Source organism: Epargyreus clarus, unplaced genomic scaffold (assembly GCF_041222505.1).
Source record: "Epargyreus clarus isolate Ecla_fem2 unplaced genomic scaffold, WU_Ecla_fem_2.2 ptg000015l, whole genome shotgun sequence".
Taxonomy (NCBI): Eukaryota; Metazoa; Arthropoda; class Insecta; order Lepidoptera; family Hesperiidae; genus Epargyreus; species Epargyreus clarus.
This window is the reverse complement of record NW_027332223.1, coordinates 14,499,570-14,526,448: the sequence shown is the minus strand read 5'-3', so window position 1 is coordinate 14,526,448 and position 26,879 is coordinate 14,499,570. Positions and strand designations below refer to the sequence as shown.

At 35.1% G+C, this 26,879-nt stretch overlaps 2 protein-coding genes across 4 annotated transcripts in view; one reads left to right on the top strand and one right to left on the bottom strand.

The window, feature by feature from the left end:
• Nucleotides 1-10,662, top strand: part of spir (spire type actin nucleation factor) — a 179,731-nt gene extending 169,069 nt beyond the window's left edge. For 2 of the 3 annotated variants that reach the window (XM_073081023.1, XM_073081021.1), the window contains 7 exons: nucleotides 2,593-2,701; nucleotides 4,535-4,679; nucleotides 6,972-7,118; nucleotides 7,365-7,466; nucleotides 7,646-7,783; nucleotides 8,335-8,549; nucleotides 9,073-10,662. In XM_073081023.1, coding sequence (XP_072937124.1) covers nucleotides 2,593-2,701; nucleotides 4,535-4,679; nucleotides 6,972-7,118; nucleotides 7,365-7,466; nucleotides 7,646-7,783; nucleotides 8,335-8,549; nucleotides 9,073-9,271 — 1,055 coding nt within the window. In that variant the 3' untranslated portion in view covers nucleotides 9,272-10,662. The remainder of the gene's footprint in view (nucleotides 1-2,592; nucleotides 2,702-4,534; nucleotides 4,680-6,971; nucleotides 7,119-7,364; nucleotides 7,467-7,645; nucleotides 7,784-8,334; nucleotides 8,550-9,072) is intronic. The other variant, XM_073081022.1, reaches the window with a different exon arrangement.
• Nucleotides 10,663-13,261: 2,599 nt separating this feature from the next.
• On the bottom strand, nucleotides 13,262-17,171 carry LOC140748251 (cytochrome b-c1 complex subunit Rieske, mitochondrial). The gene is made up of 4 exons (XM_073081020.1): nucleotides 16,855-17,171; nucleotides 16,625-16,768; nucleotides 14,538-14,715; nucleotides 13,262-13,639 (listed from the first exon to the last, which is right to left on the bottom strand). Exons 1-4 carry the CDS (start codon nucleotides 17,057-17,059, stop codon nucleotides 13,351-13,353), a joined length of 816 nt encoding a protein of 271 aa, XP_072937121.1. The 5' UTR covers nucleotides 17,060-17,171; the 3' UTR covers nucleotides 13,262-13,350.
• Between the last annotated feature and the right edge of the window lie 9,708 nt (nucleotides 17,172-26,879).

Below are 26,879 nucleotides of genomic sequence, written 5' to 3'. Positions count from 1 at the left end.
TAAAGGAAATTCATGTCATTTAATGTCTTTTTATGTAATTTTGAATAACATTACCTACTTCCTCGGCTTGTTTAATGCATCTAGAAATTTTCTTTCTTTCATACCTTAATCTTTCCATTTGGTGCTGTCAGTTCAAAAGGTTGCTTAATTACTCAATAAAAATATATCATAAACAACATGCTTTAACCATAATAATTCATACGTGTTAAACATTCATTTAGTAGCAGATTAAAGAAAATATTTGTAATATACCAAGAAATATACGGTATATCGTCCTGCTATTTCTATGAAAGATAGAATGGGCGAGAATTGGGCCTTTCACCACAGTCTTTAGGGACTCGATACGTTTCTAATCGCATGAGTCGAATGAGGCAATTAGCACGGTTTAACATTGTGAAATAAACTTATCGGTGAGCTATTTGTAGTAGGATTTTAATAGGCGTGAACATAACAGAAACTATATATTTTGTAGTTGTAATGTAGATTTTCGATGAATAGTAGATTTTTCTACGTTTTAAGAGAACTTTATAAAAATAGTCAAAGTTTTACAGTACTCGTACAATTATGTTAATCAGACGTTTAAGCAAATTTATATTATATTAATATTTTTTTTTTCGAAGACCATGAAAAATCGAAGTACATGGCCATACATTAATGACTGCAACCCTTACTATGATCAGCTCCATCTTTCCACTAAATTCCTATATTTTTATAGCTGTAAATTAGAAATTCAAATATATATTACATTGATTACAAATTGTACCTACTTTTAAAGTATACGTGTTAATTTATATGTAAATTTCGATATAGTAGGTTTGTTAGTGATTGGATATTCCGATTCGGTTCACATGGCCGAGTAAATTTAGTTTACACAAGCAAGGCCGATTAGCCCTATCGTATTTCGCAAAGCTACCGTGCCGTACAGTTGCAAATTTCAGCGCTCCTAGTAAATACATATTAATTTACACCGGTTTTAGTTATTTATCTGATTAAGTTACGATTCACGTTCTCAGGAATAACTTGATACCTCATTTTAGTAACACTATATTTTATTCGATGAGTTATTTTTTTTTCTGCAGGCAGAGACAAAGCGAAAAACGTTTGTTATCGCGTACCGTGCCTTATAATATTTAATTACCGCTTAAAGAAATTGATTATCGTAGTAATTGTTTTTCCCTTTAAGTTAACTACTTTTTAAGGATTCGCTTTTTGTTAAATCTGTTTTGCTTTAAGTAAAATATGAAAAGCAAAATAAGCTCAGAACTGATATACGAATATTAAAACTGTTTGAAAATGAAACAGACCTAGTAAACGTACGTAGTTCTCATAAATGGTGGTACTTTTATTTTTAATTTGCGGTAAAGGTTGAAATTATCACAATTCGCGTTGTTTTCATAACACGGTTACTATCGGGCTCAATACTTTGGTGTAGCCGATAATTGTTTGACTACTTGTAACGGTACTCTTGTACCGCTACGGCGTTCTCGTCTTATAGTTGTAAATTATAACAAAAAATGTGGACGGTGTCATTAATATTATATAAACTTAGATGGAATACTCTAGTGGAAGTCGAGTTATGATTTGGTGGTAGAGCTAGTATGGTATGGTAGACCAGTTGGATCTCTGGTAAGTTACATATGAGGTTACCATTTTGGTCCTCAGAAATTGCTTTATATAGAACATATAATTCTATATAATTGGCTTTATATAGAACATGTTGAAGCTGATCTCAAATGACCATGGGCGGCTGAGACAACTTACCATCACATGGACATGGACTGCAAGTTCGTTCTATGATCTGATGATGTGGTTGTGGGCATTCTTTTGAAAAAATCATTTTAGGCCGTATAATGCGAATATTATTTAGTAATAGCAAAGCAAGTGCGTTTTAGTGACATTTACCGAGCAAAAAAAAAATTCAGGTCGCTGCAAACGACTAATGAGGGAATTCTATATTTAGACAGTTGATTTATAATTGTAAAATGTTGAATCCATTTTTTAAGGCTTTCATATTGTTTCACGTTCACAATTTAACTAAATAATTCACTAAATATTTTCGGAGCAATTTTGGATTTTGGACAATTTAACTGCTAAAATTTTCAATTTCGTTACGTCTTCCTAACATAGTTTTAGGTGTCGCATGCTTATGTTAGATGTTAATAATTACTTAATATTTATGATTTTTGCATCGTTGTCTTCTGTTATGCATTAATATTGTCAATAATGATGTTTTATTGTACTGTTTCTTTCGCTTGAATGTTATGTTTACTTTGACTGCCCATAGGTGACTATGGCGTGGGTGGTAATAGCGAAGGCTACCATCTAGCCGTTTAAGATACTGAGTAGTCGCTTAATCCGCCGGGCGTCCAATTTAGTTATTTGAGCGACCGACCAACGACATAATTATTATGATTAAATTTATTCGCAACATTTGTCAAAAATAGATTAATACGGAGCAACTTTTTACATACTTGTTTACCATTTCTTAACCGCTGAAACCACCAGTTGTTCAATCTATAGTAGCCAATGGGTGGTCAACCTTATCGTAATTTATTGTACGTACTGTTATTTATGTAATTTGATTGTTTCCAGCTTACGATCTGGCGACGCAGTGTCCGTCGCGACGGGCGTCCATGCGTCGACACACCGTGACGCACGCAGTTTGCACCGCCGACGGCGCGCAGTCGCTACCACACTCTAGGTAAGCTAAACTACTAAAATGGTCAAAAACTAGATAAAATGTATTCGTTATAACTTGGCGGTGCATTTAAATATAAACGAAAATTTGGTTTAAGTACGTAAAATAATTTCTCTAGGCTCCACATGAGGATTACAGAGTTGTGCGTGATATAGTCCCCGTAAAATTCTGAATATAAAAATGAATCGCGTCACCATAGAATATTGTATGACTAAACCTTCTCGCAACAACTTCACAGCGGACTTGAAGTTTGGCGCGGACTATAAAATCGGAAGTAGATAGGTAGAACTATATATTTCTCGGGCAGGATAGAGGAGGTATCGCCATGTCTCTAGGAGTTATCTTGCTTGAATCAGTTTCGTGTTTCCCTGGAAGTGCGTGTACACCGGCTGATTTATATATTAGGTAGTCCTCAGGGTTGAAAATTCATCTATATTGGATGTCACATAGAACCCATATTCTGTATAGAGTTTGTTAGACCATAGTGATCAGTTCTATCACTTACCTTCAGATAGACTGCAAAATCATTTGCTACTTATATCATGTAGTACGTACATTCAAAGAATAATAATAATATAAATAGTTTAAATAAGTGGCAACCCAGGTCACCAGACGCTAAATAGCTTCCGCCTTAAGCATAAAAAAATACAATAAGAGTACTCGTAAACAAGACTAATCATTTTGCTATAATAAGGAAATTTCACCTTCATATTACCACCTCTATGAGGAAGTACGTAAGCAAAAACTACATACCATACGTGCTCTGGTGAAGTTTTTGCGAATGTAATTATAGCTTTTTATTTTCACTTACACTAATGTGCACGCTTTCATTTAATACAGTATTACAACGTACTCGTAAGTTGAAATTATTGGCCGTGTGTGCGGTTGTGTGGGTTAATTTCGAAAATTACTCAACGACTTAGACGCTCATAGAAAAATACTTTTTTTGAGAACTTGGTTGAAACGCTGCCGTGTGACTTGATTTTTACGTTTAAATATAAACATTGTTATTGAAACAAACATCCTTGATGCTAAATTATAATGCAATGTAGGTACTTTTTATTCGTTCGTGAATATTTAGACGTAGTAGCCACTCTTATTGAAACCTTTATAATGTAGGATAGTTTGGTTTACAAACATTACACTATGATTTGTTACCATCATCTTACATTTTATGTTAGCGTTTTACAAAGTTGATTGTTACTCACTTCAGCAATGAGTCGTGACAGACTTCCTTAATAAACAGTTATTTATTAGAAAATATCACGTACTCACAATTTGGCGAATTCAGCACATATTTCGCTTAAGGTCAGTGCTTTGAAGTGACTTGGTTTGATTTGTCTCACGTGCGTGGGTTGCTATAAGGTTGAGTTGACTATAATTAGCGTTGACCTACTTTTATAATTCTTTGTTTAACAGCAGTAGCTTACGAGTATGCAGATTGCAGACACCTTATGTTAAGTGGTCACTACTCACTACCACTGCCGTAGACATTTGCAACGAATGTCACATAATTATCATATCAAATATTGACCACAGATATTTTCCTGCTCCCTTAGAAGCTTGAACTATAAACTGGAACCCTTCGTTTTATTATCCCTGCGTTTTAAAATATAATTATGCCTTGTGAGTTTTATGAACTGGGTATGGCCACATTAACTGCACCACAATCTAAGGAATAAAATTTGCAATGACAATTTAAAATATTACCTGGGTTTGGTATTTCTTTAGTTTCGTATCTTTTTATATCTTCTGAAGGTATCATTTGAAACACAGAATGAAGGTTATAGAGGCTTAAGTTGAATGTAATGTGACCCATTTTCTTCCCTTTCCCAGGCCAGGATCCCGCGCGTCGTGCGGCGGCGCGGCGTCGCTCGCGAGCAGCGACGCGGACGCGCAGCTCGGCGAGCTGTCGTGGTCGCGCTCCTCGCTCCAGGACGAGCTCATCAAGTCGGTTAGTGGCAGCCCCACACACCCGCATGTGAGTAGTTAGCTAGTGGTACGGTGGAGGACGGCACCGCTTCGCTTCGGTATGTGCAACACTCGCTATGTTTTAGTAAGGGAGCTAACATAAAGGCGCAAGTGAGCGAACCTAACAGTGCCAATTCATATCAACAACCGTCGCCATAGTCCTCGATTGTCATTGCTTGTCGCTAGCGACTGATGCCGATTGTCGTTGGTTATCGCCGCGTGATTTTCACCAACGATGACTGTCACCACCTGAAGTGAGCAATCGCTGACCGCTCGCTGATGACAGGCGGCGACAGTCAGCAACTATTGGCGATATGAATTGTCACTCGTGCACCTTAAGTATTAAAGATAGGCAAAGCAAAGCAGGGTTCAAGCTATCTTAAGGCACAGTAACAATGCAGGGTTATAGATATGTATGTAGTAGCAATGTATGATTTTACTTTTTTGGTGGATTGATAGAGGATATTACAAAACAGAGAACTCAGATTAGACGCCAAAGTCACTATTTGTCGCTTTTACGTGGTTCATGATGCTTATTACAAACACCTATCATTAAGCTGTGTTCTAGTTAGGCCACAAACATGTCAACAAGAACGTTATATAAAAAGCTTGAAGCTTGAAGCTAGATAACTATATAACGTCTGATTATCTTGCAGGAATGCCTTAGTAGTGATTTATTACTCTGTATTTATGTCGAGTAACCGTATGCACTTGAACCTCATATTTATTATCATAACAGGAATGTTTTGAGAAAGACCGGTTGTTCTTTTAACAAGACGTAGACCACAGCTGTGGCGTAGATCTTATGTGGTTTATTAGCCTGTTATGAGATAAGTGTTATTCAATAAAATACACCTAAAGCTGTAACCCTTAGTAATAATAAAATATATTTGTATTCATTACTCTTCCGCACTTGACAAGGTGAGCTTTTCTCATGATAAGAAGGAATGGTGAAGTTCTTTCCAGTCTTATACATAGTCCCTTGGGTAGTCAAGATTAACTAAGTGCAGATATTCTAGGATTCAAACCCTTTATACTAGCGAGCGGGACTAAAATTTGTAATACCTTAAATGGGGGTCAATGTAGTGACTTATCCGAAGTGAAGTTACATAATCTTTAACAATTAGGTAATTATAACGGCTTTAAATTTGTAATTGCTTACAAGTATTGTATTTTACGTGTGTATTATTCTATTTAACTGCACATAAAAATAAATTTGCATTATTTGAATGCACAGTCGTTCTCGTAAATATAAAATAATTGGAGTAAAGTAGGCTAATGAACCGCAATTATATTTATAGAGCACCTTGTGAATGTGTAATTATCTTCTGCACGCGAACATTTAAAGAAAATACACTTAAATAGCTATTATGCATTCAATATTCCTTTGCAGATGTGAAAAGAGCCTAACTAGGCACTTGTTAATGATAATTTTTCTGCATATTAATATGTACCTTTATTTTAATTTTCTCTTTTCGTAATCATAAAGAAAAAGAATTACTGGCGTAACTACTTATGCAACTCTGATTATTTAAATTCAATGGCGTTTTACATGTTAATTTCGACTACTTGTTTTATATTCATTCTGAAATGGCGAAAAGTCCGTGGTTTCCTCAAATTTATTAAATAAGAAATATAAAACACGTAATACCTACACATAATTCATGAATTACTTATGAGAAATAATAAATGTCTTTTTTTATTTTAGTTTAAGTAAAATGTTCAAGTATATGCGTCATGTTTTATATTACAAAATAGATTACATTACTGACGAACTTACTTCTAAGATAATTCGTTAGGTGGGACTATGAAAAATCTGTGCACAAACTTTCGTACGGCTAAATAAATAAGGAAACGATAAGATATCTTCTAACGAAATTATCGATGGGAAGAAAAATCCCTGAAACGCTTCGTATAGTAACACAATAATGCCTACCTGGAATTTGGTGATGCACTTCATGTATCTTGATTGAGTATGGTTTTACGCTTGCATTCTCTACTGTATGGTAGGTATAATTTAGTGATGGTTTGTTTTTCTATGCTTTGCACGCATGTCATTTGCAATATATATGCTGTGTTGTACTGGTAGAATTATTTTTATTTATCTATGTAATGTATAGTTTCTAATCAACGCAAGTAATTAACTGTTCATTTTAATTTGCATGCAAAAGCACAAGTCCTTTATTGAAATACTGCGTATAATATATAAATAACAACACCCTTTTTTACCCCAAGGCGACATAGTGCATTCTTATACAGCCAATGAGCTAAACAAAATAAATAAATATCCGTTTTTTTTCAGAAACAATGGCAAGACGCCATCATGTCTGACGACCGGCTCTCTTTGACGTTAGAAGAGATCGTTCACATCAGGTCGGTGCTGACCAAAGCGGAACTAGAGGTCCTGCCGGTGGAGGGCAGGGTCAAGGAAGACGTTGAGAAGAGACGGGTGAGTTACTATGATTAAATATAGGGATACGTTTGTTTCTAATTGTGATGGTAATACCTCCAGGCCTATTTCTGTTTTACGATGAAGGTGCGAAGTTTGTATAGCCCCGTAGATCGTGTTGCATTGCAGCTTTTTCTACCTATTCGGAACTGACAGTATTGTGGAATTTGTTACAGACCTTCCCTAGTTCCAAAATTTTGTGTTTATGATTAACATTTTGTTTATTTTAACTTTAATTATTTTCAGGTATGCTTCCTATGCTTGAAGACGAGATTCGGCATTTTTGGCCCATGGGGTCAGAAATGCAAATTGTGCAAAAAGACTGTCTGTCAAAAATGTTGTTCAAAGGTAAGCCACTAATATTGTTATAAGGTAATACACTTAATATTGAGGTAATTAAGATACCGACAAAATTATTTTTATTGTGTGACAATTTTAACAATGATATGGAGCTTTTTTTGTTACATTTATCTCCTACTTGTTTGGTCGTTGTGTAACAATTTGTGTAAAATTTTCTCAATTCGCAGATGCGCATACCTACGGAGCACTTCGCGCACGTGCCCGTGGTGCTGCTGAGCCCGTCGCTGCTGCCGTCGCCCGACGACGAGGCCGGCTCCTCCTTCCCGCGCTCGCTCATGTCGCGCCTCATGTCGCCTGACCACAACGTGAGTACCGTGTTGTCGCATGCTAGTGTTGTGCAACAGATGCACCCCGACGAAGCACTTCGCGCACGTGCCCGTTGCTGTGCTGTGTGTGTCAATGTCATTATAGTATGTATGTCACAGGAGTTTGCTATAGTAATTGATGTACGTTACTTCGGCGCCGTCATTAATTATCGGTATCGGCTTGGTGACGGTGGCGGTGGACAAACGGTGTAAGGGCTTACAAATGTTACACAAAATGAAGAAAATGCTGTAATATAATCGTGAACCAATAGTCATTTGCTTGAATTTTGCCCTACAAATCAAAACTATGTTTCTACTAAATCTTTCCCTTTTTTGGTCTAAGTCGAAAGTACACTTTCGACTTAGACCAAAATAGTTGAAGTGTGTTAGTGTTTATACTTGTTTAAATTAGTGATTTAGTGAAAAGTAGCTGATGAGCTATTTATTTATTTAAATAATATTTACAGCTAACATAACAGGCTTATACCTAATGCGTAAGTTGTAAATAAAGTTCCGATCTGACATTAACAATTCGTAATACCGTGTTGCAGGGCGCGGTGGAGAACAGCGTGGGCAGCGCGCCGAGCAGCCCGGCGGCGCGGCGGCGCGCGGCGGCGCAGTCGGCGCCGGGCTCGCGCGGCGGCTCGCGCGGCGGCTCCGCGCTCGGCTTCGCGGACCTGCCGCCGCCCGCCATGTCGCGCAGCATCGACGGGCCCGGCAGCATGCCCTGCGTCACGCCCGACCACCCCGCCATGGTGGAGCGCAGGTTGGTAACACTACTGTCATTTCCGTGGTCTTGTATGTGACAAGATATGACGTAAGGGCACGTTGTTGCGCAGTTAGGGGCACATCCCTGTGCGGCTTCTCACAGACGACTACGAGGGCCATAAATAAGGACTGTTTTTGATCAAGTTTATAGTATAACATTGCATTACTTTTCTTGCTAGTGCAACATTTTATGCCTTGCACCAAGTGTCGCACTAACGAAAAGCGCGACTATAATTAATGCGATCAAACATAACGGCATTGTCTACTGGTAACTTATATTCCAATATGTAATAGAATACACCGTAATGCGTGTTTATCTATGTCACTTCATGATACGTTTTGTTGCATTACATTTATTAATTTGCAGGCGAATTAAATCTAGATTTGGATCAATTACCATTAGAATTTATTCTGACCATTGTTATGAAACTAACTTGTTATGAAAATTAAATGCTATGATGATTATTATCTAGCAAATATGGTGTATCCATTATTAATCTATCCATCGTTATGTCCGTCAGAGCGCGGTACGGGCGCAGCGCGGCGGGCGCGGCGGCGGCGGAGCGGCTGCGCGGCGTGCAGATGGCGGTGTGCCACGACTGCAAGGCGATGGTGCTGCAGATCATCAAGTCGTCGCGCGCGTCCCGCTCCGCCTCGCGCGACCGCGCGCTGCGACACCTCACGCTGGACCTCGCGCCCGTCTACACCGCCGACTGTTAACGCACCACAGGATTGAAGCTCTGGCACATCGCTACGTTTCGGAACTAATCAACTTTAGGATTTAATATGACTATGCTAATTGCATGTCTATGGATCGATGAGTTTCGGAACTAAAAACAATATTAGGATTGAACTTCTGATCTTGACATTGCAGTCTATGGATCCATGAAAGTCTCGGAACTAATAAATAAGTTAGCAACCAATGATATTACGATCTAACTATTAAGCGACCTCAAAAGTTGTCTGTGGATCCATATAATCTGTGCATTGCCGTTGGAATCAATTCAAAATATTCGCTTGCGCAGAACAGTGCAGCTGACTTTGGGTAAATTGACAGAAAAGTAAACTATAGTCTATGGATCTGTATATACGGTCCGGTATTCAGCTGTACTGACAGTTGATCTACAACAACCGGTACATTACTACTTGATTACAAAAAATACTGTTATATCCTAAAATATGCACTAAAATGGATTCAAGCTTGAATACAGAATCTTTTAAAAATAGTTCCTAGATAGCGCGCGTCGTCGCATTTTGAAAGTCATATGACTAAATAAAAATATTAAACAGTAATTTAAACCTATGCAATGTTAAGAGTTATAATATTAAATTTAGAAGCTGTAACTCTCTTAAAAGTTGTGTAGGTTTGATAGCACTGTTTGTTCCTTCAGTCAAATTGACTCGCTACCTGTATGCTCCGATATTAAAATAGAATTAAAAAAACAACGCATCAGTCAATAGCTCTATCGCATTTAGATTTCAATCCTAACCCAGTGATAAGTAAAATAACAAATAGTGATGAATACTTTATTATGTAGTTATCACCAAAATAAAAAGAGCTTCCGAGGTTGTGTAGAATCTGTGTTGTGTTTGTAGACGGACAGCGTTCCAATTCCAGTAGACACTTGAACTATTGACAATACTCTATGACCTTTGACAGACAGGAAAACACTTTTTTGTTTAACGCACAAAACAATAAAACAAAACCAAATAAAAACTATAATAACCACAATCAGATATAATCACACTATATTTAATGTTATACTAAATTTTTAAACTATTCCAAGAAATTATTAGATAATATTTTGTCACGTAATTGTAATAGATGTTATATTTTTTCCGAATAATAGAATTTATGATATGTCTACAAATATGAATGTGAATCGATATAATTCTGTGTTCAAAATATATGATGTGCTATGAATGTTATCGTATGAAGGAAATATAAATTTAATATTATATAAATGTTGAAAATTTATTATCTGCTAGAATCTACTTGTAACTGTAACTGTTTTTTCGATCTTGAAGCATACCGCGTCCCTCACTTGACTTATTTGCATGTGAATACCATTTTAATGAAAAAAAAAATGACTCATTATGTTGCATGATAGCTTGAGCAATTTAGCCCCCCTGTGCCATATAAACGATTATTTTTCTTTTTTTTACTAGTTCGTACAAAAGGGCGAATAAACACTGAAAATATGAGACAATTACCTATAATCGTCCTTATTCTCCTATTTTTAAAGACTTGCGATCATAATTTTTGGTCTTGGTACTGTACTAAGACATTGTATAAAGAACAATTTTGTTAAACCTAAGTTTCTATTTATTTTTGTAAGCATTAAGAAACTGTTAAGGAATTTGACGTCTGGAAGGATGGCCACATTTATGCACGCTTTAATTAAATTTAAAGGTTTTTGTTATTTCGGAAAATAAGAAAATTAAATTGAAAAATGTGATGGTGGTGAATCTATTATTTTTACTAAATGACTTCCAATTGACGAGTTTTCCAATGATATCCCATATTTATGTCAACCATTTTTAAGTGAGTAACTTTCTCAACCTCTCCCTTTTCCCCACTCTTTTTACATTCGACAAGATTTCTTTAAGTCTTAATTTATAACACGTGACTATAGATTCCATTTAAATATTTTCCTATTTTCATACTCGTCAGAAGTTTTCCTATCCAAAAAGAAAATAATTTTGTCTATGGCCAATCAAATAAAAAAGACCATCGAAAATAAAGTGGCATCGATTATCGTAATTGAAAATATTGAAATTCGTTACTTCCCAAATGTTAGGCTACCTTCCACGAGTCGGATTTCTGTGTTGTATAAAACGGTGTTGCCAACTTGGATTCTCCATTTCACTCATGCCTTAGATTTATTTAGGTGTAATTAAATTATTTTGCCAAATATGTAACCACTCCACACCTGTTTCCTTGTAAATATAGAATCTTAGTGTCATCATAATTGGTTACTCGTTTTAGTACTAGATTCAATGTTCATAATGTGTAATTTTATTGTAAGTTTTTGTGGACTGGGATTTCTCATGGCATAATTATATTTTGTTTTTTTATATTCTTATACAGCTTGTTATTGTTTTAAACTTAGCCTTAAGCTTGATTAAAATTTGAGCCTTAAATAATTTCAGTGTCAATAATATTTTGTTAGCAGAAAAGTTTTTAATTATTTCAAAAAGTTATAAAGATTAATACTAAAATTCGAATTCCCAGTTACGAGTCTTTGTAAATGTATGTAAATTTAGTAGTTTATATTAGAAGTTACGTAGATTGTAACCGTCTAAAGCATACATAAAGTAAAAATCAAAATAATAACGATAATAAAAGAATTACAAATCGTTTTTAACTTTTTATTTCTTCAATTCAACCTCACTTCAGCTATTCTTGGCGATTTAAAGCGACATGACACTGTAACAGCCCCGTACAGCCCTGTCGACGTTTCTTGTTAGATAACATTTCGAAAAACCATCCTCTGTTTAAACGATGTGTACGTGTGTTTGAAGGTGGTAGAACCCTTAGTGGTTCACCTATTTCTGCCTAATAACAGCAGTGTTACGCGCTGCTGTGTTCTGGTTTGTAGTGTGTGGTTTCCCTTAGACATAATTTTTCGAGGCGTTTTGCTTAGTCCTCAGAGGTAGCGAAGCATCTTTGGCGACGTCAAGTTGATTACAGATGTACATGGGCGGCAGTAGCATTCTCGTCTGCTACTCCTGTATTATAAAAAAAACCCTTTAATAGGCCATCAAAGTAACCAAAAATAACGCAAATAAGTTGAGACTAATACTACCTCAAACCCTTCGCGTTATGAGGCGAACAATAACAATTTCTAACTGTAAAGAACCTGTCATATCATGAAGATGTCATGATTTAGTCAAAATTGAAATCTTAATATCTATTTTTGACTTCAAATAAAAATTACATATTAGTTCTTTTTTTAACTTGAATAGACTTCACGTAAATCTTTTTTTAAAACCACGGCATCATAAGCACCCGGCGGTAACGCAATGAACAACGAGAGCCATTTATTTTCTTAAAATAAGCAGGTGATCGTACCAGGACAATATAACTTTAAAGATGTCAACGAAATATGTATTCTTAGAGTAAGATAACTGTTTATCCGTGCGCTTCGTATTCAAGTCCTTACTCTGAAAACGCTAACATACGTACGTAAGTTATATTTCATTAATAAAAAATAATATATTAGTCGAGTAAGATATATTTAAGTTTAATGGATAATATTGACTCAAATTGTTGTAAAAGGTGTATAATAATAAACATCTGTGACTACTGCCAAACATTTATCCATATTCTTACTGTAGGTACACTGTTTATAAATACAAATGGCTGTTTCAAGATTTGAAGTTAACATTGTTCTTAGTAAAACAATAAATATGCGCAATAAATTTTATTTTAAAAAACATCAATAATAACGTTTAAAGTTACACATTTTCCGCCAAGGGACTATTCTAATTTTGCTGCTCCTACTAACCTCTATAATTCGATACCCTAGTTCAGGGTTGCACAGACCGGGTACAATTGCGGGCCAGTTTAAATCACGATAGATCGAGATAAAATATTCTCTGAAAGTTAACAATATATAAAACCTTCAAGATAAATTTGCCTCTCTTCTTGCTGAGCTTGTTGGAAAGTCTGCCGCTGAATGCCACCGAGAAAATGAAAACAAGGGCTAGGTAAACGGATCACATTTATTGATTGTTGCTATTGATGTACAGAGGTGGCCCTCATTAAATAAATTGTCTAATAAATAACATTGATCTTAGCCTACGACAAGGAGACCTCCATCGATGAATGAGTGCGGTGGGACCTCAAGGTTGAGAGGGGCTGGGCCTTTGCGAATACGTCCTGATGCGTCGTAGTGGGATCCGTGGCAGGGGCAGTAGTAGCCGCCGAAGTCTCCAGCGTTAGCGACCGGCACACAGCCGAGATGGGTGCACACACCGATCACAACCAGCCAGTTGGGGTCCTGTACACGCTGGTCATCGTGCTGTGGGTCACGGAGCTGGTCAACGGCCACTGCCTTCTCAGTTGAAATTTCTTGTGCCGTCCTTTAAAAACAAAATTTTATTTGCATGAATAATTTTGTGATAAATGCCATTTTTAAATGTTATCTTGTTGTTGGATACATATATTGGATATATAAATTATTACAATATTTCGTTTAATTTTATGTACATTGGAAGTATTAAATATTTATTTAACTTAGCCTAGAATCTACTGTCACTAATGAAGTTGAAATTGAATTAGGTACATGCCCAATATTCTTCTATTCCAATGTGGCAATGCAGAATGAAGGCAACAATGAAGATGGTAGAACCCTTTGTGGTTCGACTCCGGCGGCACCACCGCCACACCTATTTCTACCTAATAACATCAGTTTTAGGCACTGCTGTGTTCTGGTTTGAAGGGTGTGGTAAGGGAGACAGACTTTTCCGAGGCGTTCCAGCTTAGTCCTCAGGGTAGCATCTGTGGCCGACCTCAGGTAGGAATATCTAATCCTATCTGGGGTTGATTACAGATGTCCATGGGTGGCAGTAGCCACTTACCATCAGGTGGACTGCATGCTCGTCTGCTACTCTTATATTATAAAAAAAAAACAAAAAAAAATGGTATAAGATTATAGTCCGCGCCAAACTGCTAGTCCGCTCTGAAGTTGTTGCGAGCAGGTGAAGTCATTTGCTATGGCGACGCAATTCATTTCTATATTCAGAGCGGACAATTGAAGTGCAGCCGATCAAGCGAATTTCTATATTCAACTTAACACACTTTGAAAGACAAACAATCCTTTTTATTTTAGCAGTATATTTGTAGACGTAGTGAGTATTGAGTACAATTTATTTAGATGATAATTATAAACTTTTATTGATCTACTACAAAATTCTGTTTCAATTCTTACACCTCATTTAACATTTAATATTTATATAACAAAAAGTATGCATATCTCACCTGTGACGGATGAACAGAGGCTTGCCTCGCCACTTGAAGGTAACAGACTTGCCCTCGGGGATATCAGCCAGTTTAATCTCGATCTTGGCTAAGGCCAAAACGTCGGCAGCGGCGGCCATCGACGTCACGAATTGAGTGACCACCGACTTGGCGGCGTAGGCACCAGCAACGCCACCCGCTGGAAAATTATAATTTATCTTATCATAAACAAATTTCTAATAATTCATATTATAATTACAATATTAGTTCAATTGCGCTACAGAGACAAAAACTATCATGTAGTGTTCAATGTGGAAAATCATAAATATGTTAATAATATATTTATTATTAAATGTTTACATGGGGTTAATTTGCACATCCTGCACGGCATAAAGGATGGTCATTGTGCAATGGTGAATATAACAACTGAATTCTCGACATTGTCAATGGTATTAGTTTACACAAAGGATGTTGGTAGCATCCAGAACTGTGCCTTTTGCATTTATATGGGCAACTGCATTTCTTAGCGACTTTTTATAAATAGATAGAACCTATTAATTAATGTGTATATTCCTTTTGTAACATCATTTAGAAAGTTAAACTTAAAGTTATTTTTATTTAAAAAATATATATTTCTAAGTAAAGAAAGATATGGCTTTATTTATGGATAGATTTTTCTTGAAAACATTGTTTACTAAGATTTTCCCTATTGGTGCAGTTTACACCATAATACAACATTATGTGTAATAGTGACAAGACAAGTAATAGTGACAAGATTATTATACAGAAATACCTAACCTAGAAATTTCCCTTGGCAAAGGTCCATTGGGAAGATAATGTTTTATAATAGTATCATATACATAACATATTCTGTCTGTATATAGATTTGTTTACACTTTCACCAACTTGCATCAGCTATGTGTGTTATTGTGATTTGTTTTAAAAATGTCAAAATTTTTATATCTTTAAGAATCCTTATAATAGAAAATTAATTACACATATGTCATTAAATTCAAGTAATTAAACTAAATCACCAAAATCATTGCCTTGACTTGCCATTTTGTAGGGCTTAAGAGGCTTAAACACTTCAATGGTTCAAAGAAAAGTGCCAATTAATATTTTAAATACTTTACTCAAAATGCGGTAGCCGAGACGCATGCAGTCCATCTAAACTTAATTGGTTACTGCCATGCACATCTGTGAGCAACCCCCATATTGGATAAGTGTCTTAAATGTGATGCAACGATCATAGTGCAACACCTGAAAACTAAGGTGGAATGTCTTGTGTCTCATCCTACCGCAGCCATTTAAACCAGAATACTGCAATTCTGATTACAGCAATACAGGTGTCAGTCAAATAAAAAACTAACAATTTCTTCGCTCATTGGCCCACACTAGGAATTTGTCGATGTCAGGGAGAAATCTAAAATCATCATTTATTATCTGACCCATAATCAAACCCAGGTCATATCTCCATCCAGGTCATATCTCCATCCATCATCCAGGTTAATATACAAGTTAGATACAATCATAATCTCTAATTTATTATTGAATTAATAATTTCATGTTATTTATAATAATGACATTTATTTACTGAACATGTATGTTCAGTAACTTTTCTATTTACTTAAAGTAATGTGACAAGCAATTTACATAATGATTGTTAGCATATGTTTCATATCATCAAATATAGATCAAGATGAAATACATCTTGTATTACATTAATTTGTAATTAGAACCAAGATGAATAATCACTTTTATACTGAACAGTACCTATTGGTTTAGGTAAGTCAAAAAAGCATAGCGATCATATTCATATTTTAATATAAAACATATTTCTGCCTAATAGTGAATTAAAACTGGTATTTTCTATTCTGTAGAGTGTGATTAGGCTTCTTACATGAGATAATATAACTAATTCCTCTGAAACTATGCACTTGAAATCAACTCCGAAGTAAATTTGCAGTTTCTTATCAAGATGTATAATCCTGAAAACTTATTTAATTCCAATTTATGCTACATATAGAGTTGAAAGGCCACATAACATCAGGTGTATTGCTTGTCCCTTTACACTTTAAGTATTGAATGAAAATTATACCAAAACTAACCTCCAGCGATAAGATATGTGAAAGACTGGCGGTTGTCGACATTATCCTTCGACTGGGAGCGCGGGTCCAGCGTCTCCTTACGACGGTACGCTGAGAAGTCCGGGTACGAGATGTCTGAGTGCGCAAAACGCACTTGCATTGGCACTGAAAATGACAAGTGTTATGTAACATGAATTTTCACCATAAAAATCAATAGTAACACAGTTGAAAAGGAAAACCTAGCAACTTACAACGAGTGCTGTGTTTCACCTTCAATCCCTGGACGGGCAGAGATCCGTGCAACGACTGTACAGTCGAAGTCGATGGCAAAGGTTGCGCGATCACAGTATCGGAGGGCACTGGGACTGCTACCAGCGGCTTGATACCATTTGTAAGTACCGATGTGGTCGCTTTGAAGTAAGGCGCTAAATGCCCGGCCCTCACTACTGAAGTCATTTTGAATCGTTTAATACGCAACAAAATTGCTTTGAACTACGCTTTTTGCGTTCGCGACCACCCTATTTTGCGAGTGAATGAAACGTCAAATTCTTGTCATGTCAAATACGTCATGTCAATGTTGCTATATCAATTAGTTGTGTGATTGTGTTGCTATATGTACTTTACACAGATAATATAAAATATGTCTATGGTTATTTTAAACCATAGTATATATATGTCTATGTTTTTAATTAAAATAATACTATTTGTTAAGCACTAAAGAATCTTTCTAATTAATTTCATATTGCAGATTGTTTACATTTTATCACAAATATGTTTTGTCACAGATTATTTTTTGTGCTTTTGATGTCAATAAATTGTCAATGTCCGAATCAAAGAGTATAGTATCTAGTAACCATAGAGTATTATTATATACATGTTATAGAGAGGCAACTCTACGTATTTTTGTCCCCCCTAAAGCGCTCCTAGTGGCCTGCCCCAGAACTACTCATGGGTTTTACATACATACCTATAAATACCTATTATATATTCATTAAGGTATAAGGTAAATACCTTATTTTAATACATATAATGTTTATAATTATAATTTTATAAGTTGTATCTCCAAAACACGAACTATAAATGACTGTGTTCCAAAGATTCACATTTACATTATACTTTTTTCTTTCTCAATTTTGATACAAGAAAAAAACTACATTTACCTACATACTTAACAAAACTTTCAGAAAGATATAAAAATTTGTGACAATGTGAATCTTTGATTCATGCTCCTTTACAGTTGATGTTAAAGATACAATTTACGTCGGAGGTAACAAATGTGTCTCTCTGAAGTGCAAAAACATCTACATATTCAAATTAGAAATGATTAACGAAGTTGCGGACATTTGACAACGGACACATCAGTTTGACAGTGAACTGTCACTCCGTCGGCATTTTAATTTGAAGCTTCCGGGGCGAGTCGTCACGTGGCGCTAGTATCTGCACAAAAAGTCATTTTGTATGGAAGTGTGCACTCCCTGCTAGTAACTTATAATAGGAGGTCCGAATCACTTGTTAACTTTATGTTAATTTTTATTTTATTTAATGTAAAAAAAATATAGAAAATGAAAATTGCGTATGAAAATGAACCTACAAATATAAATATTTAAACATGTTTTTTACTTTGCTTTAGCCATTGACACGCCATATAATTAGATTTATAACTTTTGTAATTTATAACCAATGACATGATCTATGTTTATAACAGTATAGCCTTAAATTGCTAGTCCGGTCTGAAATTGTTGCCAGTAAGTGTAGTCATACATTTTACTATGGCGACGCGATTCATTTCTATATTTAGAGCGGATTTGCAGTTTGACGCGGACTATACTACCTTTGTATCTACCTATCTAGCTGAACTTTAATATATCTTTGTAATCTGTATCTATCGATAACATCCCAGCTTATTGGTAAGAATATTCAACCTTCAGCGTGGAGCGTGAGCTTCAGATGAAGTTATTCCATTTACATTTGCTAAACGGTCAAAGAATTATGGATAAGAAATTTAGTTACGTGCGTTAGTATTTATTTAAAAGGTTATACTTTCTAAAACATATTTGACCAGTACCTATAGTAGGACTATTAATTCAGCAAAATATATATTTTTTAAATATATATATCTACCATATTTATGTAAGTACATAAATAAGGTAGATACGACAAGATAAGGTGACGGACATACTGTGCCACTGGCCGTATTCCTACAGTGGGTATTAAAACCGTGGTAGTACCTATATATATACAAGTCCAACAATGTAGCTTTTTTAGTTTAAAGAGGAAGCTTAGAAAATAGTTTTATGTAAAACGAAGTAAAAGGGGGTCGAAAATGGCCGGAATGGCTTCGAGAAAAGAATGGTACGGTCATGCCGCTTTTTTTTGAGTTGGCGGGGGTACGGCCGTGCCCGATAAATATAACATAAAATATACTTTTTTGTAAGTTACAATGTTTTAGATACCTATATCTAAATAGATTCTTAATCATGTTGACACAAATATGCTTAGAAATACGATTAAAATTAAAGGGGCCTTATGAATACGTATATTATTATGCATACGATGAAAATGCGTTAAGATCACAGTGTTTGTCAACAGGCTGCGGAAGCGACCAATACGTGACAGAATCGAAGCCCGCTTCATTTCACACCATTTCTATTCCCTGGGCATCCCGAATTGATTTGTTATCAGCTAATATAGTGTATTATTTCCTCCTTAAACTGGCGCCTCGCCGAATTTGTAGCATGTTGATTTAAAAGTGGTAGGGCCCTGTGGTTCTAATGTAGCGGCATTACCGCCAATCCTGTTTCCGTTTTGGCAGTAATTGCGATGTAAAGCATTTCAACTTAGTAGTGCAGAGTGCAGACTGTGATTGACGTTTGATAGGGATTTCCTTATTTCAGACTTGCTTAAAGTTACAATATTTAGGTAGGAACGACCAGTTATTACTTTTAATTAATTAGTTACTTAATTGTTTTTTGTTACTACGGCATTTGAAATAAAATACGATTTTGGCATTTTTTATTAAGATCATAATTAAGCGAAAACATTGAACTGAAAACATTGTCAGCATTATTTAAAAAAAAAACGCGCGTTTCGTTTCTCTCAAATTTCATTTTGATTAGTCGTAATTATCTCGTAAATAGCCAGGTAACAATGTCCATTGTCCTTTCCTTTACAGAACGTTGGCCAGTTGGAATTGAATGCAGCATTAAACAAAAGGGTAGGATTTTCGTTGGCTTCCCGTGTGACAGCAGAAAGGGAAACCCCAAATTCACCCTAAAAGTTAAACAAAGAAAGTTTGTTCCAACTTTGTTGCCGAAAAATTTGTTTGACTTAATTGATGCTGAATGAAAGAATGAAAAAGTTGCGTTGTGCAGCAATAACATATTTTTCGCTTGTGGGTGTGTTCATAAAAAGTCCGCGAAAATTTTATGTTATAAAACAAATTTACCTTTTGTTTTTCTTACTCATTGTTTAGTTTGAAACAATGATCGTACTTTGAAAAGGAGTCTTTGATTGACGTCATACAGTACTGTTTCGCTGTTGGGCAAGAGTCTTCTCTCAGAAAGAGGTGGCCTCATCAACGGATATAGCCAAGTGTGTATTGATAGACATTACATTCCTTTGAAATTTTTTTCAAGATCTCCCAGGTACCCGTTTTCCTAAAGATATTTTCCGTTTAATGCAAATAAAAATTAATTTCTTGTTAACTCTGAAAAATCTGAGGTGGCGTGTCAGGGATACCTTAAACTCTTTGAAAGGGAGGCGTCGATTTCAACAGAACGGATTTCTGAATTTATTTAACATTGATTTTACAAAAAATAAAATTTTCTACAATTGTAATTCAAATTCACGTGGTGCGGCGATAGATGGCGCTACTCAGCACTAACACATGCCCTGTAAAAGGCATAAGTAAGTACAAACTTGAAATAGTAATATTTTCGATAGAGCCACGTCATTAGCATAAATTAATTCTTGAATAACCACCCACTTCACGCGACCTCGAGATATTCGATGTACTTACGTGTAGTTATATCAACAATTTCATGGCCACCGCTGCGTTTCGGCTGTCCGTGAGAGTCGCAGCGACACGCACACACGCAACTTGAATGTATGTAAACGTTACACCTACACTGATAACAATCCTTGACAACTCAACTACACCCAAGGTAATAAATAACGCAGTTTAGTTGCGTGCGCCGCCTAGATATACCTACCTAGCATATCCGTCTATGCAGTACCTAATCCATAATGGCCCAAACCGGCATAGTAACTATGTACTAAGGCATGATATTTGATACGAAGGTACTTGTTTGATAACACACAGTTCCTCTGTAATTCAATGTCGAGGTTTGTTATGTACACTGAAATAGATACCTACACATACAAGACAGCTCTATAATTCTTTTAGATTTAAATAAACAACAATAATCGGCGGATTGACCTTGCAAAAGTGTAAGCGTATTAGTAAATGATACAAAAAATATCATTTAGCTATTATACGACTACGATGACCTTAACTTGCATAGTTGAACATTTCCGTGGTGCCAACTCTACTATGTCGTCACGTCACGCACAATTTTATACAAAAATTTCGTGTGTGTGTTCACGCACACATATACATAGGTGCTAATGTTGTGGTTTTTTGTACATCAAACATACGTGTGTGTGTTCGTAAGTGATACGTTTTGCAAGTAGATGGCGCTGCGAGTCGTCGATCGTTAGTTCGGCGTGCGTTTCTAAGATGCGTTTTAGTATGAATAGAGCGAGTTTAGATAATGGCGTCGATGCGCGCGGGGCGCTCTTGGGAGGGACGGCCCAATTTAAAACGCGGCTTGCCCATTACACAATGAATTTATTGCCGCATACGGCTGACACATATTGCGTGCATGTCATGTTTTTTATTCTGGAATGTTTAGACAATTAGCGCGGAGGTGCGTCTGAATATGATCTACATGAATTATAAATAATGATTGTAAATAATGATGACATCGAATATCATTTGTAATTTTTCTAGTAATTTACAGGGCGTTTGTACATCTAATTGGACGCTGAAAGCGTCACATGAATTTTACGAGGTCATGTCTCTGAAACGTCTAACGCGTGGATAAATAGTTGCTTTGTCAAATTTAAATTCGGTGAGCCCGAACTGCATTGTGATACGTACAGTTCTAATGTTTGATTTTTGGTTGGCCCCGCTCCAAATTGACCGGTAATTTTGTGTAATTTGGCAAGTTTTCTTCTTCCCCGACACCTGTCGTCATCGAGTTCAGTCTACGAAGTTCAAATCAAGTCTTTCTACGTGGCTTTTCATTTGTGAGTCGAGGCGAACGGGTTTTACCAAAATTCTGATTGAATCACTTTAATAAAACACAATTCCTGGAAAAAGAGATAACCTTAGTTTTGGATTGTTCTTGCATATTTTATTTATAACATTTTACTTAATTATTTTTCACTGTTTACATTAAGTAACTGACTTATTTTTGGAAAGCTTCATCACAGTAGACTCATTTAAAAAATATATACTAACTAACTGCACAGATTCATTTTAAAAATAACATTTGACTAAGTACCTATCTCGTAGATTTTTACTCGTTGGGAATAGAACACAACACACAACACCTTTGGAGTACTCGTGTCAGTGCCACTACGCCTGCTACCCATTAATTTGTATATTTATTTCTTATTAAATAAATTAAATCACCTTTATGGGACTTTTATTACAGTTGAATATTTAAAGGCGATATAACTTTTGCGATACCTACTAACCAGCCTATAAAGAATACGTAAAAAATATGCCATATTCCGGTTTCCAGATTCCTACAACATTTGTTTTATCGTTATACTATTAAATATGCAGAGAGCGTCAGTCAGAGATACCTAATCAATTTATTTTTTAGACCAAACCGGTTATGAATGGCATACGACAAAAGCGTATAGCGAGGGTAGATTAAGAAAGGGAATGCTCGGTAAATAGAATGGCTGAGGTCCGCGCCTTTGTGAGCGTCGTAGAGTACAATTATTGGCGTCCGGCACATTGCCTTCGCGTTGGATTCGGAACTCATATGTCCTCCTTGTTAGTAAAGGAAGAATTTGCATGGAAATCATCCTTAACATTAACATTGTAACGTATAGCGAAACCCACTTTTTGTTACAGTTGTTTTCTAAATCGTCATTATAGAGAAGGGAAGATTTTTCTTTATTTACATTTATCGATAAAATTTTATGAAATTCAATAATTTATGTATTTTGTATTTAGGAAAGGTACAAAAAATAATGGATAAGAAACAACTGTCATTTATCGCAACGTATAATGTTACTGTACAAAATTAAATTATATTAAATTTAATATAATTTTACAAAGTGATGACATATTATGAAAAACTAACAATAATCGTTACAATAATGTAAATATGCAAATAAGCTTAAAGTAAGAAGCTATTTATTTAATCAAACGTGTACTATTTGTAATGTCAGCTTACCAAAGCGAATGATTAACAAAGGATCGCAGAAAGGCAATGTTTACTTAGAAATTTAAATAAATGTATTCATTCATTAGTGGTGATCAGTCGGTGTGCGTTGGGGCCGCATGCGGAAACCTTCGCCCAAGGCCACAGAACCAGTTTTGGACCGGTATCATCATAATACCAAGACGGACGATGAGCGACCGACCAGAAGACTCCAAAACATGGAATTTTATGGAGAGTATAAATCTGTTTTTTTTTACTGTGGAACTTTAACTATTTCCTTTTCTAGGAAAACTGCGGTGTTGCTTGAAGTTCTGACTCAAAATGTCTTACGTTCCTCGTTTGAAAGGAATCTTTTGTTCCGTTGACTTAAATTGAATGAATACGACAAATAAAATTAGGTAAGGGGTCATTTCATGTTTTAAATGGGTCAAGGCATGTTTACAACCGTATGGAAGTAGATGTCAAAGATTCTGCAGCTTAAGTGGCGTCATCAATCACATACTTATTTCGATCTTTCGGCTTTTAAATGCTTATTAAGACCAAGCGTTACAAAAAGGTTAAATTTATTTTTGATTGTATTGAGCGCCAGTAATTATTTTTGGATTATCTTATTCAAATGGTTTCAAAAATTGCTTATACTAACTTTTGTTTCGTTACGGAATATAAGGTAAGGAAAATATTGATGTTTTAAATAGTCTAAGTAGTCAATTAAAATTATTAATATAAAATCAATTGAAGTTTCATTTAAATCTGTACTGTACATCCAAATGTACCGCATACCTAAATCTGCAAAGATTTATAAAAAGCATTGTAAAATCCATAAACGTATATACGTTTATTAAGACTATTATTATAGTCTTATGTGTATTAACGTGCTTAAAATTTGCAGTACACGTTCCTTCCTTTACATTTTTTTATATTAAAGTCTAGATTTTTTTGGCACCGAGTATTTCAAAATGAAGTAATAATAATATGTCGTGTGAAACGTTTTGCAATGTTAATGAACCCGTCGCATTATATTGCGTAAAACGCCATTGGGTGTTTTAATAAATTTTAGGGTCATTTACTTCGGGACATCTGGCGTGCACATTTTCTAGCTTCGACCATTGAGCTACGAACAAAGGACGAGTGGTTCGCAATTCTAAGAAGAAGGCACTTGGTTCTGTGGATTTTCCTCAAATGCTTGTCTGATATACGTATGATGTAATGGATTTATTTATTTTGTTAGTAATTAACTAGTTTGTTATTTTATTACTGGCAATTAAGTTAAAATAAACATGTTACACGTGATAAGAATGAGTATTTTATGTACATATTATCATCAATCTATTATTTGAAGTTTTGGCCAAAGTGCGCTACACTTGGGAACTATGTATTTTATAAGTATATTTTCATTATTTTATTATTTAACAATATAAGTAAGAGAATACTCTTACTTCTAAAAGAAAAAATCGAGAAAACAAAAAGATAAATCGATACTGTAACTCTTTAAATGTTAGGTATGTTGTAATTAACGGATTTGCAAATTTTTTTGCACTTATTTGAATGACCAATTAAAACCACAACCTTTCTTACTTAGCGTTTTAGAAGTGACATATCATAAGCTTTCCTACGGCGAGATTATTATGAAAACTCAAAGTGCATACAGAGAGAAGTTTGCAAATATTTCTGCACATGCAATTCCGTAGCAGTGCTACGGTCTGTAGACAACGTAGCTGCATTAGCTACGGTGCATCTTTGCAGACGTAGCGCGTAGCTGTATGCGTTTCGTAGCATCCAACTTTTAGAATATTTCTTCAATTTCAAATAACATCTGAGTTTATCAGATGTTACGTTAACGTATGAACGTAAGAATGTTCTTAGTAGTAGTATAATTTTGTCTTAACTGGTGTTTTTGTTTCTTATTGTCCTAGTATGCACAATTCCCTGTTTTGTGTAGTATAATCACGGACACTTCAAACTATACTTATTCGTTTTAACAAAGTAATTAAAACGTTAAACATCCATTGCAGAGTGAGGTTGCGCAGATATGATATACGAATTAAGAGTGACATTTTATACATATAGTTAAGGAAAAAAATATGCCCATAACATTATGTTATTTAAGTCAGTACCTGATCAGATATCTGAAGAATATCTCAGAATATCTATTCGTTATGTTAACAAACTTGTATTTTACCAACTATTGGCACAGGCTTCTGTCAATATACCGATACCCATAATGTATCTCTTAAACTTAATATATTTTACTCAGTATAATTCGATGGGTTCCGGGAAGAGATTGCTGTATTAGTGATAAAGATAATTTACCTAAAATCGATACGCATAGATACATATAGTTCGATAAAATAAAGAAAAAACCTAGTTTCTATTATATAAACCAACAAAACTTACTTCGATAAAATAATATAATTTAACTATAATTCAACATACGTAAATTTATTTTCGTTTCTTGAAATATATTTCTTCTATCAGGTCTTGCAGGTTCTTTTATATTTCCTTCGTCAAATTACAAATAAATATTTAAATATTTTATCAAGTTAATTAAAAAACTGGTTTTATAGTAAGACTATTTTGTAAATATTTAAGGCATTTATAGACATATACTTTAAGCAGCAGTAATGCTGTCTAAAATAGTGTGTAAATAGTTCTTGCGATAAAATGCCTGGAATATTTATACCTTACGATAAATAATGTTGAATTTATGTCAATAACTAAAGTATAAGCTAGATAATGGTTAGATGTTCTTGTTTTTTGCACAATAACCGATAATACATAATCGTTAGGTAAAAAGTTGTTAACTTTTTACTTTAGTCCTCGGTTGATGATAATGACGCTTTATCAAAAAAACGTGGACTCATGCTTTGTAAATAATTGTAAATGTAATTGTGTAAATGTAAATAATTTTTAAATTAAGTGTCTAAATCTTCATTTTTTTGTATAATCCTCGACATAATTACGTTATTCACAATTAACTGGTCGTATATCGTCTTGCGTTTACTAATAACAAAAACCTACACGGCTTCACAATTCTATTAGATTCGATTAGTTCCGCTAAATTCCGCAATCGAGTTTATTGAAGGTACGGGATTTATGTAGGCCTGTCCAATCGGCATAACCGTAAGAGGAACCATAAAAGCCTTATGATTAATGAAGTTACAAGCCAACAAAGTAAATCGATGATCTAGAAAAGAAACGTGTTAAGTGAAAAATGGCACTTTTACATATTTATATCAGCCACAATCCTATTAGAATCCATCAGTGCAGATTCAGAAATATGTACACTTTAATAGCTTATTTATAAAATTCTCGTGTCACATTGTACTCCTCCGAAACAGCTTTACCGATTTTCACCAAATTTTATATGCATATTCAGTAAGTCTGAGAATCGGCTACTATCTATTTTTCATACCCCTAAGTGACAAAGGTCACCCTTAATATTTTTTTTATTTTTATTTATTATACACAACGTTTGCCGGGTCAGCTAGTAAGACATAAGAAGACAGAACTTTCAAAATATGACAAGAGCTAACGAGAGCTTGATTACATTGGCACTAAATGACAAAAGTGCCATTTTTTTCATTTAACACATTGGTGTTTAGACCATCAAAATAATGCAGGAATCTAGCTAACAAGCGCGAGCCATGTGTTTAAACTGTTGAATGCTAATTGTTTAATGAGGTTAGAATTAAAATAAACGATGCCTTGAAGTGCGTTGCCAACTACTGGAGCCACGCGTGATATCATTGCAAAGTTCATTTACATGTATTTGCATATTTATACATTATAAATATACTTAGTATAATTAAGAT